The sequence below is a fragment of the Apteryx rowi genome, unplaced genomic scaffold (assembly GCF_003343035.1).
Source record: "Apteryx rowi isolate R43461 unplaced genomic scaffold, aptRow1 scaffold_580, whole genome shotgun sequence".
Taxonomy (NCBI): domain Eukaryota; kingdom Metazoa; phylum Chordata; class Aves; order Apterygiformes; family Apterygidae; genus Apteryx; species Apteryx rowi.
In genome coordinates, this window is record NW_020450850.1 from 406,460 (window position 1) to 418,748 (window position 12,289).

A 12,289-nucleotide genomic window follows, 5' to 3' on the forward strand; every position below is an offset into this window, starting at 1 on the left:
AGTTAAAAATATAAAAATTCTGTCATAGAAGAAATTATCTTGAAATTATTGTTGTTATTCTGCATTTAAGCACTGCTATTTGAATTAAACCCAGATTTTCCTCCAGATTACTGCCCCAGCATCTGATAAAGATCTTGAATTGGATGAATGAAAGTGAGTGAAATGGAGAAGGGCAGGAGTTTAGAAACATGACTGCAAATTCTTGTTTTCTGATTTTGAGTTATATATTTTTAACCTTAAGGTGGCAGAAACATTGCACCATAGACAGACTTCCAGGAACTGCAGTCAGTAGAGATCTGAAATAAATATTTTGGTTTGGTCTTCACTTCCTTTTCCTAACAGAAAAATTGAAAACTATTTTGTAGATAATACATGGAGTCATAGCTCAAAGGAGTATTCCTCTTCCATCCTGCACTCTGATTTTTAAAGCTTTTTCTCCACCTCCTCCCCGCCAATGAATTTTCTTTCCAGGGTATTCAAACAATTGGCTGAAAAGAATGCAAATATTGTTTTCCTCTCCCATAATGAATATGTGTAATAACATAGTAGTTAATGCTGTGTTTCTAGAGTCAATAATAGTTATTGCTGAATTCTATGCATGCAGGATTATGTCATAGTTATACCCTGTTCTACTGAGTATAAAAGGAAAATTAGTAGTTTTCTCTTTTAAACAAAATTATTATTAACTGCAGTTTTCAAAACTAATAAGACCTATTCTGCCGCTGTATTTTTAATGATCTATTATAGCTCTTTATTGTAGGAGGGGAAAAAAGCTTATCTGGTTTATACATTCACCTGAGATTTTTTCACTGCAACACTGCTATTCCTGGACTATTGGTAGTCAGTGGATCCCAGATCTTTCCTGCTATTAATCACATAATTTTTGAAATAATGATTTATTAAAGAATGCTTTATATTAACTTTTTTTTAAAAAATGCAGGTGTTTACTCTCTAAGTTACCAGATACACTTTCTGGAGAAAAATATAGAAGAATACTGAAATTTTTCTTTAAATGTGCTATTTTCCCATCTCTCAAATAGTAATATAGAAAAAGAGTAAAACTGAAGGATCTCTTGGACTATTTGTAGCATAAGAGAAATCTAGTTGAAATTAACTTGGAACCTATTGAAACAGTGTATTTTTTCTTTTTGTATTTTGTCTTTCACATCTGTTTAGTTGTGAATGCAGTACTCATTTAATTTCAATCAGTGGCATGCTTTACTACTATTATTATATTATTTTATTTTTACATCTATTCAGCTGCTGGGTGTCACTGTTAAGTGATACCACACTTAGTCTTTGGTATTTCTCCAGTTGTATTGGAAAAATAATTTGTCATGGTTTTTTTCTTTTTTTTTTTCTCCTTTGTAATTTATGTGTTTTGTTCAAAATGCTTAAATTCTGTTCTTTAAAAAAATAGAAGTGGTCTGGTGCTTTCAAAATTCTTCTGTTTCTAAAAAGGTAGAATGGAGTGTTAGCAGTGTTAGTTTCCCTCTTTTACTTGCCATTATGCTTCAGCCCCAAGAGGAAGGTAGCCTCCTCTAAAAATGAGTATGTGTATGTTTTGGTACATCCTCTGTTACTGGGATGCTGATTGGGATGAAGAACTCTTGACCTTTAATTGTGTGTCCATTAAATATCTAACTGAGACTCATTGATTAAAACAACTGAACAACTATCAAGTGGAAATAACTTTGTCACTACTAACCATCCGGTGGCCTAGAGGAGGAGGGCAGAGTGGTGCCCTTGTTATTTTTATTCAGTTGTGTGTGGTGAGGGGATGGGAGGGTGAAGAAGAAGTGATCAACTTGAATGTATGTTCAGAAGAGTCAAGAGTATCTGAGGGGTTTGAATTTTTCATAGTGGAAGCACTGATGCAAGTGTAATGGAGTTATAAAAATGGTTACTTACAATAACTGTGARGCTGGGCTGATAAAATGTGATGATGTGAACTGTTTTGTTTTACCCCTTTTCATATTTCAATTACAGGTATACTTTGGATGAGTTTGGAACAGCTAGGAGGAGTGCTGTAGTCCGTGGTTTTATAGACGCTCTTACTAGAGGAGGTGTAGGAGGTACTCCCCGTCCTATTGAAATGCATTCTCATGATCCTCTGAGGTACAGTGATAGTAAGAATGTATATTAAATAATCTTTCTTTTGCCCACTGACACTTTAAATCCCTGACACCATAAATCCCTGATTTACATAGGAATTTTTGGTTTCATTTAGGTATGTAGGAGACATGCTGGCCTGGTTGCATCAAGCTACAGCTTCTGAAAAAGAACATTTAGAAGCCATGTTAAAGCTTGTAACTGTTCAAGGTATTACTAGATTTTAAAATATTTATTGAGAAATGATAGAAAACATGTCTGTGATAAGTCAGAAGGTGTGATTAATTTCCTAGACTATGCCTCAGTTATGCAAGTCTGACCTTAGACGATACTGCAAATAACTTCAGAATACCTGATGCTTGCATTTTGCAAGAAAGCCCCTAATGAAGAAGAGTATTTCAAAATGTGCTCTTCTCATTTTACTGTGCTCAGAATAGGTTTACACTAAATTTAGAAAGAGACTTTTTATACTGTAGTTCAGAGTTCAAAAGGCTGTTTATAATATATGTGAATACATGTCTCTCTGAAAGCGTTGTCGTAGGGTTGCTTATTGACATGTTGAGCATATCTGTTATCCCTTTTTCCTTTGTTTAGTAAGAGTTTTTTTGTTTTTTTATAATTGTCTTTTCCTCCTGTGCTATGAGTAAAATGCAATTTCCTTGTCATGTAACATATCGCTTTAAGCTTCTGGATGCCAAAGTAGGCCTCTCATGGATCTATGAAGCTTTATAATATTGGTGTTCTCCTTCATTAAGAGATATACAGATTTTTATTCTTCAGCCTATTTGCTCTTTTTTAAGTACTTTAGATCTGTACTTTCAAGTACTTTATTTTGTAGAAGCTGCAGTGTGATCGGTCTCCATAGCTGCAGCCAAAGACTTGTTTATCAATTAAACATGTATACTCAGCTGTAACAAATACAGATCAAATGCAAGTTCTTACAGTGGGTGTGCAGAGCTCTTCAGACTGTAAGTCTTTGAGTCCTGCTCTGGGATTTAAAGTTAATAGGCATTCGCATTTTCCTTACTGCTGTAAGTATTAAGTAGCATTCCTAATTAACGACATGTGGGCAAGGACGCTGTTTAGAGTAGGAAATGTTATAAATCAAACCAAAACAAGGAAAAAGCTTCAGAATTCTAGAGTTTATTCAAATGATACAGTGAGTTATTATATATATTTCATGTGCTCATTATTTGCATGCAGAAAAAAGATAATTACCTCTATCTCTAAATTCTCCTACATGATGAGTTTTTTTACTACAGTTACAGAATTCTATAAAAGTGAATTTACTTTTATTTACTGACTGTCTTAGGGAGATAGGAAAGTAGGCCTCATGAAGGCTGTGTGGTAGAGAAAAAGACATGACGATTCTATACATGAAGAGCTGATGCTTCTGTTGTAACTGCCAGCAGTGTTTGGGGAAAAGCTGGCCACATAGAGGATGTTACTATATCTAGTTCTGCTGTTGACTATATTGCTGCTACAGACAAGTCTTGCGTTCTCTTCTGAAATTCTCCCACCTCTTTGTGCAGTGCTTTATCTAGCTATTAAATTCTCTGGTCTTCTGGCAGGATATCAGTCTGAGATGTTACAATAACTTAGATATATTCAGAGCATTTCATCCATGGATCAGAGTAAACTACTTGAGAATATAGAGAAAGAAATGTTTTGGGGGAAAATTTCCTGAAAATATCACCAGGCGAAAACTTTTTTCTCCACAGAATAGTATAAACAAGCAAACTAACATTTCTGTGTGAAGCAAAATCTATTCTCCCAAGCTTAATCAGGAGTGGGTTTGCCATCACTGTTATGCAGTTCTCAAGAAATGTAAAGAGAATAAAATGATTAGGGATTCTTAGCTTCATACTGGGAACAACAAAACCTGGAAGTTATTATGTGTTAACTGTTCCTCTGGATCTTTGGGAACATTTTTTGATGACATGGATGGTTATGGGTTAAGATCTGTAAGATGAAACAGTACTTGATGGGATACAATTGAGTTTAATAAGAACCCTTTAGTGCGAAGTGCAGTCTTATGAAGTAGCTTGAGATTATATGGTTCATATAAATACAGATCCAGAGTTGGCACTTGCTAATCAGCAAGTACACCATCTACAATATTGAGAGATTGAGTTGAATTCCCTGATAGTACAGTCTTCAGGTGCCTGATTGCACAGGCTATACCAAGGATTAAGTTAGTTTCGCTTAGCCATTTGAAAAGGGGACATCTCGTTTGTGATTATAGATAAGAGAGTTTCATTACCTCCAGAGGGCAAATACTCTTAACAGAAGGTCACATAGTCACGCAACAGTTGAGACTGGAAGAGATGTCTGGAGATCATCTGGTCCAAACCCCCTGCTCAGACAGGGTCAGCTAATGGTTGAACACTGGAACAGGTTGCCCAGGACTGTGTGCAGTCGAGTTTTGAATATCTCCAAGGATGGAAAATCCACAAGATCTCTGGGCAACCTATTCCAGTGTTCAACCACCCTCACAGGAAAAAAGTGTTTTCTTAGGAAATGTAATTTCCTGTGTTTCAGTTTGTGCCCATTGCCTCTTGTCCTGTCACTGGGCACCACTGAGAAGAATATGTTCCCATTCTCTTGACCCTGCCACCCCATCAAATATTTATACACATTGGTAAGATCCTCCTGAGCCTTCTCTTTTTCAGGCTGAACAGTCCCAGCTTGCTCAGTCTCTCCTCTTATGAAAGATGCTCCAGGCCCTGAATCTTAGTGGCCCTTTGCTGGACTTGTTCCAGTAGCCCTATGGCTCTCTTGCACTGGGTAGCCCAGCACGGGACACAGCACTCCAGATGTGGTCTCACCAGTGCTGAGGGGAAGGATCACTTCCCTCTACCTGCTGGCAACGCTCTTCCTAAAGCAGCCCAGTAGGACGTTAGCCGCCTTTGCCACAAGGGTGCATTGCTGGCTTATATTCTACTTGTCCACCAGGACCCCCAGGTCCTTCTCTTCAAAGCCGCTCTCCAGCTGCTCAGCCCCCAGCTTGTAATGGTGCATGGGGTTATTCCTCTCCAGGTGCAGACTTGGCACTTCCATTTGTTGAACTTCATGAGATGCCTCCCCACCCATTTCTCCAGCCTGTTATGGTCCCTCTGAATGGCAGAACAGCCTCTGGTTTATCAGCCACTCCTCTGAGTTTTCTGTCATCTGCAAACTAACAACATCCACTGCTCTCCCCTCATCCAGCAAGCCAGTCATCTCATCATAGAAGGCTATCAGGTTGGTTAAGCACAATTTTTCCCTTTGTAAATCCATACTGACTACTCCCAATCACCTTCTTGTCTTTTATGTGTCTAGAAATAGTATCCAGGATTAGTTGCTCCCTCACCTTCCCAGGGATCAAGGTGAGGCTGACAGACATGGTACCCCAGATCCTCCTTCTTGCCCTTCCTGAAGACCTCAGTGACATTTGTTTTCTTCCAGTCTTCTAGAACCTCTCCAGAACACCATGATATCTACCATGAAGATAGACATCTAGTGCAGATATTTCGGAGACTTTCATCGCAACTGTTTTTTTTCCATTCTCAATAGAGGGAGCCTGAGCAACTAGTATAGACTAGACACCTAATCTGGGGGGGCTAGAGTTTAGATGCAATGAGTCTTTTCCTGTGGTAGGTCAGTCAAATGTTCTAACTTTAGATTCAGCTTAAATAGCTTTTTGGATATGGACCTGCTTTTATTATTTTAATTCAGGAGTTTCTGTGCCAAGTTCAGATTTCTATTTAAATCCTCCTGTAAGCTCAGTGTGATTTAAGTACTGTGGAGACAATAAAAATCCTACACAAAAACTTCCTTTATCCTCTTAAAAAAAAAATAAATGTCTAGCTATGGGTGAGATGGATGTCGATTTGGTCCCAATGGAAGAAAAACTGTGCAAAGGACACGTTTATGGAGGAATGTCCCAGTTTTGACTTTAATGAGAATGAGCTAAGTAGCCCACAACTAAATATTCAAGAATAATTTCTTAAAAGTTTTAAAATTTGTAACCTTGCAAATGCCAAGTCTTTAAAATTAATTTAATCAAAAATGCCATTAAAATTTTGAGGACTGAAAATGCATTCAAAAGAATATTAACTATTTTGCATTGTACTGGCCAGGGGAAAAGTATCTGTTTTCTTCTTTGGAGCTTAGGCATTCTGTAAGCAGGAACCTTCCAGTCTTATAGAGGACTTGCACTTGAAAGGAAGGGAGAATTGCAAGCATTCTGTTTAAAAGAAGCAGTAGAAATCCATTTTCCTTGGAGTTGTAGGAACCCAGCCAGAGAGCAGAAGCCAAAGTAAAGTATGAGAAAGCTATCTCTCTTATGGAAGAGTGTACAGAGAGAAATGAAATACAGTATGGGAGGCAGCCAAAAGCATGTCTTCCGTTAATAAAACTGCTTTCTGAAATTGATTTTTGAATGTCTAAAAGTTGTTTCATCCGTAATTCTTTCATGTCAGCATGATGTACTAATACTTGCAACAGTTACATAACCAGTTGTGCTGGAAGATTTCCTTTTATTGTTTGTTGAAACTAAAATATCCTAGTTGGACAGTAAAGCCTGTGTGAGGGCACATGCATGCAATATATCAAGATGGTAATTCCATGTGTGTTGGTGTTTGAATTTGTACATTTTTGCAGCTAAAACTTTGATAACTAAGAAATTGTTTTTAAGTCAATCTGGTCTTGATACATTATTGTATATATGTGCCAGGTACTTATTATACTGATGAACAATAAAAATATGAGTGCTCCTAATAGACAGAATTGTGAATTCTGCTGAAAGGAGTGTACATTGTTAGGGTATATTTGGGAGCAAGGCATGACATAACAGGCCATGAAATCTTCTGTTTTGTAATCTTGCTTTCCTTCTTGGTTTCAGTACTGAAATATATAAATATAATTTTATTACCTTACCACTTTAGGATGCTGAAATTCTTACAGAAGACAACCACACTGAGTGTAGTTTTTTCTGCTTAAGTAGCTTTTCACGTATCTTGGTGTAAAGGGACGTGTCACACGTATCTGATCTTTCTTTATAATTTTTACTCTCAGAGGTAATCTCTTTTAGTGTGAAATAAGAGCTGCAAAATTTAGCTTAAGGTCACCTGATTTKTATCACGTCTCCATCAATTTGTGTACTGTTCATTGCATGGGTCCCATCTGAAGACGAACTCTTGTTGGCGTGTTTTAAATTAGAATTAAAGTATTGCTGTCTCCATAAATCTATTCTGAGTCATTGCTGAAGTGAGAGCTTGAAGATCTGTTACTTTCAGTTTGATTGATTTATGACAGTACTGGTTGCTATGCAACGATTCATTTGTGTTTCATGATAAGATAGGGCAATATTCTCTTTTGTATATGTTGTTCTGTGAAAGACTAGTTTCAGTTGCTGCCAGGGAAGAAGCATTTGCTAATGCTGTAGTACACTGCAGTGTGAAAGTACATATGTGATGTAGTTCATAACAATGCCATAGGTGCGTCAGTATCTAAAATTGCCAGACACGTGTATTTGCAGTTTAGCCCTTTTGCAGTGGTAGATACTGTTGTTCCTTGAGCTTCTTAGTGGTTTTTTTTTCTATTTATTTTCATGAAGTGCTGATATTGAGCCTCACTGTGACAGTTTCTTGCTAGGTCATTTATTCTTTCCCTTGCTGCTTCTCCCTCAAATCCTCAGGCTCTACATTATGATAGGAGGTAATTGCATAGCATAAGGTAATGACTCTCCAGGACCCTGTTTTGTCATGCAACTATTTATTAATGGCTAGATTTGAAGTTCAGCAGAGATGTAAACCGGCCAGATTCTTGCAGGGAAATGAACATGCAGTCCATAATGCTTTTCATGGAGGAATAGCTCTTACATTTGTTTTTGTTTTATAGTCATGAAGGGAAGAGAATTAAATTAATCTGTGTTATCTTAACATATGTTTGCATTAACTGTAGGCGTGGAAGAAAGTATTCAAGAAGTAGTTGGGCATATCACAGAAGGTGTCTGCAGACCCCTGAAGGTGAAGTATTCTGTTTTCCTGATCACTCTAAATATAAAAATAGTTCTGTGGTGTTTTTACAGAACCTGTGCCCCTGTCTCTACAATGTATTTTCATCATCCTTGGTTAAGAGTTAGATTCTCAATCTCGAGAATCATAAAACTCTTCAAAACTTAAGATTCCGTAGTTCATGAATATCTGATTATAAACAGTCACATAGTGAGAGATACTAGGTTACTAAATCTATATCTCTGTTTTGTTTTGTTACTTTAGAAAAAGTCCAGAAGTGCTTATGTGCAAAAATTTAGCTTTGGGCTAAGAACATAGGAATTGCTAGAGTGAGTCGAATGAAAAATCAATTTAACTTAGTACCCTGTCTTTCATAGTGACCGTTATCATAGGCTTAGGGAAAAGCATATAAGTTGTGCAAGTGTGTCACAATATGTGTGCAGAATGGTTTCCCAGCCTGTTTGTGGACTTACTAAGGACTTACTGAGCCATAGCTACTGTCTTTGTATTTAATTGGCCTCACTGGATTTTTCTTCCATGAATATGTCAACTTGCTGTAAACTGTTTGTATCTACAACGTAGCCTGCAGGAGGGAAGTCCACAGTTTAATTATATACTGCGTGGAAAGGCCAACTCCTTTTTGTTTTTCTTTCACTTAATAAGCCCAGTTCTTATATTGAAAGGTACCATGAAAAATTGTTTCCTACTTGCCTTCTTTATGCAACTCTGATTTGCTGCATTTCTGTCATATCACTCCTCAGTGTCTTTTTTCAAGCAGGAGTCCTAGTCAGTTTAGTCACTGCTAATACAGAAGCAATTCTCAAAATCTTTGATCATTTTGTTGCCCTTGTCTGCTTCTTTTCTAGTTCTGTATTCTGTAAGAGTTAAGGACATCACAAATGTACATCCTATTCAAAATGTGGATGTCCTTTGAATTTACTCAGTGGATTTGTACAGGATAATCTTTTGTAATTAACCATTTAATTACATCTAGAATAAGGCAAGTAAAGCTTTTAATTAAACTGTAAGAAGTTAACTGATTTGTAATATAGAAAAAGAAAAGAAAAAAAGCTGTATTAAGTTTAGGAAAAATACTTTTAATGGTAATCATATGGCACCATGATATGTTACTTTTCTAGTGGATCTTCTGCTGACATTTGTGAACATGTCACTTCAGTTTGGCTTGATACTCACCTTCTGCCCATTTTGCCTTTTCCATTTCTTAATTTCTTGTTTTATTTTTAGTTATTGCTACTTTTAATTTTTTATCAGTATTTTGGTTTTCCTCTTTTTTCCCTGCCTTCCTTTTTCTTTCTTGTTATACATCGAGACAATACTTGGTATCTCTGCCCAAAAGTCCTTCTGTGCAACATTGGATATAGGTATTTGTATGTGTACCTCTGTGTATGTATGTGTATGTTGAAGGGCAAAGTTCACACAAATGTTGAAATTTAAGTTTGTGCATTGAGCTTTGCAAATAAAAGTCAAAAACTTTTGGTCTCTGAGTTAGATGCAAAGGGAGATTGTTGAGGAAGCATAATCATAGTTTAATTCTCTCTGCAGCTGGCTGTGACAAGAAGGCACTGCTGTGGATTGCGCTCCATTGAACAGCAGACAGCTAACAGGGGAGAGGGGTGGTGGCTGGTGGTTTGTGTGTTGCCCTTTCACACGCAGGCACAGGTGGGGATGGTGCAGCAATAAGTCAGGGACTATTCCTGCTTCATGAGTGCCCAAAGACTGACCTTGGGGCAGCCTTTTATGAGTTGGTTGAGACTGTATGTACCATGGAGACAACACATCAACTGTCCAAATATAAAGAAAGTCAGTGCTGTTTTGGTCTGTGTATCCAGCATCTCCTGGCTGAGCTAAATGGTCAGCGTAGCTGCTATTTAATTATAAATATATCTACTTACATAGTGGTAGCAGTTACGTAACCACTCCTTTGAGTAAAGGAGAGATTAATCCAGGTGAAGTTTTGTCTTTTGGATAAAATACCTGATACTTCGCATGTTCTGAATTGCTGCATGATGCTAATGATCAGCTGTGGTAGTTTAGGGATTTTGCAGCTGTTCTTGCTGTTCAGTGCTGGGGAGGAGTCCAGCATGCACTGATGTTAATACATAAAATGATCTCATTATTTTGAAATTTTCAATAACAAGTTACAACAAAAACCTGAAGGGAAATGTAATTTTTTTTTTTTTTAATACACCTGCTTGTTTTCTATTTGGATGCTTGGCAGCCAAGAGGTTTGGTTCAAGAAGAACGTTGTAATTTGACTGGACATTGTCTCTTGATAAATTTATTTCTGGTTAAATTTTTTTCTCAAAAGTCAGCCTTATATCATATATAACATTATAGGGGTTGGCTTTTAGAATGTACGACCTGAAGGATATTTATCTTTTTTTATTCTGCAGGTTAGGATTGAGCAGGTAATTGTTGCTGAACCAGGAGCAGTTTTACTATACAAGATTTCTAATCTTCTCAAGTTCTACCACCATACAATCAGGTTTGCAAAAGTTAAAAGTATGTTAAGGATGTCTTTTTTTTTATAATAGCTATGAAGATTAATACAGTAAAAACGCTATTTTCTTGCCTTAGTTTGTGCTCTGTACTTTAGAATCAAGGAGAAATGTGCATGATATCAAGCAGATGCCGTTTATCTATTGTCATTCCTCAATTCATATGGCATCTACATTGGAATATAGCATGAATTTGCCACAAAAATTGTCTTTTTTATTTTCCCAGGTAGGTACTGATTGCATACAAAAAGCTACACAAAAAATTCAAGATAACAAATTCAAATACCCCTTTTAGAAAATGCTAGAATGAAAATTACCTCCAGAATATTAATTTTTCCTTCCTTATGCAATTATATTATGATACCATCTTTTTATATTATGCACTTAAATTTTTCTGTCAGGAAGATACTTGCCTCATTCCACATCTCTCTATTCAAGGTGCACGTTATCTTCCAATCTGCCAAATGCCACCACAGACGCTGAAACCAGAGAAAAGACAGAAACTCTGTTTTTATGTATTGTGGCATTATACAGTTGTTGTTCATTTTGCTTAGAAGCAGAAGTAACAGGAAAATCTTCCTCTGCAATCCTGGACTAAACTACTCTGAGACAATTTGAATCACTAATATGATGACTTAAGTTTACCTTCAGACGTTTAGATAATGGCCAAACTGGGATAAGTGGTTCTTGGCCAACCCCCAGTGTATTTAAATCCCTCAAGTGTGGTGACACTACAGATCCATCGTAGAACACGTGCAAGGCTCTTTTTTTTTTTTTTTTTTAATGTAATATTGGGCAAAACATATTTTATTCCTAATCTCATTTTTAGAAACAGATAATAGATTTTGCTACCATTTTTCTGTCTCCAAAAATCTGTTTCCCAGTAGTTATAAAGCTATGTGCAATTGAAAATGTGATGGTAAAATGGAAGGTCTTAGGTAATCTTACTTTCTGCTTTCTCTCCTGCTAACAATACATTGTTTAAAGATCATTGAAGTACCTTCTGTCAGCTGAATAATTTCCACTTTATAGAGGAAGTGCACCTAACTAATGAAGGGAAAATTCAAACATCTCACTAAATGCAACAAGATTATATTCTAAAAATCAAGCAGCAAGCATAAATTAGCCCCATTATGACACAAAGATTTACCTGCCAATAGTTGTAGCTTAGAATCACTTTCTCTTTAGACAGAAGAGAAATCCAAGAAAGGTGTATAACCTTGTAGTGTGGTTTAAGGTTTATGAAATATTGGTACTGGGTATATCTTGACACTTGGAATAATAAAGCATGAATTCTTCTATTTCTAACATCACAATGAAGTGGAGCATTTCCCTAGAGAATAGTAAGATAGAATAAAGTTATAGCCCTTTTGTTAACATAATCTATGTTTGCTATAGAGGTACAGAATAATAAAACAAAAATGCAGTAAATACTAGAATTATATCAGAAAGTTTGTGCTAAGCTTTAGATAGACTGTACTTAAAAATAGTATCTAATTGTTTGATGACATAGTTGATAATGTTTGTTCTCTCTGTCATCTTACTTATGAATTAATCTCTCAGAGGGCCAATGTGGAGAACAGTTCCATATATGATGATTTGTTGTACATTTTCAACTTTGAACAAATCATATTTGAAATTGCATCTAAAGTATCTGAC

At 36.5% G+C, this 12,289-nt stretch overlaps 1 protein-coding gene across 1 annotated transcript in view; it reads left to right on the forward strand.

Moving 5' to 3' along the window:
• COG6 (component of oligomeric golgi complex 6) overlaps window positions 1–12,289 on the forward strand; it is a 57,099-nt gene that overhangs the window by 23,013 nt on the left and 21,797 nt on the right. Inside the window, exons 8-11 of the mRNA XM_026082529.1 lie at window positions 1,990–2,118; window positions 2,231–2,322; window positions 8,059–8,123; window positions 10,526–10,617. Coding sequence (XP_025938314.1) covers window positions 1,990–2,118; window positions 2,231–2,322; window positions 8,059–8,123; window positions 10,526–10,617 — 378 coding nt within the window. The remainder of the gene's footprint in view (window positions 1–1,989; window positions 2,119–2,230; window positions 2,323–8,058; window positions 8,124–10,525; window positions 10,618–12,289) is intronic.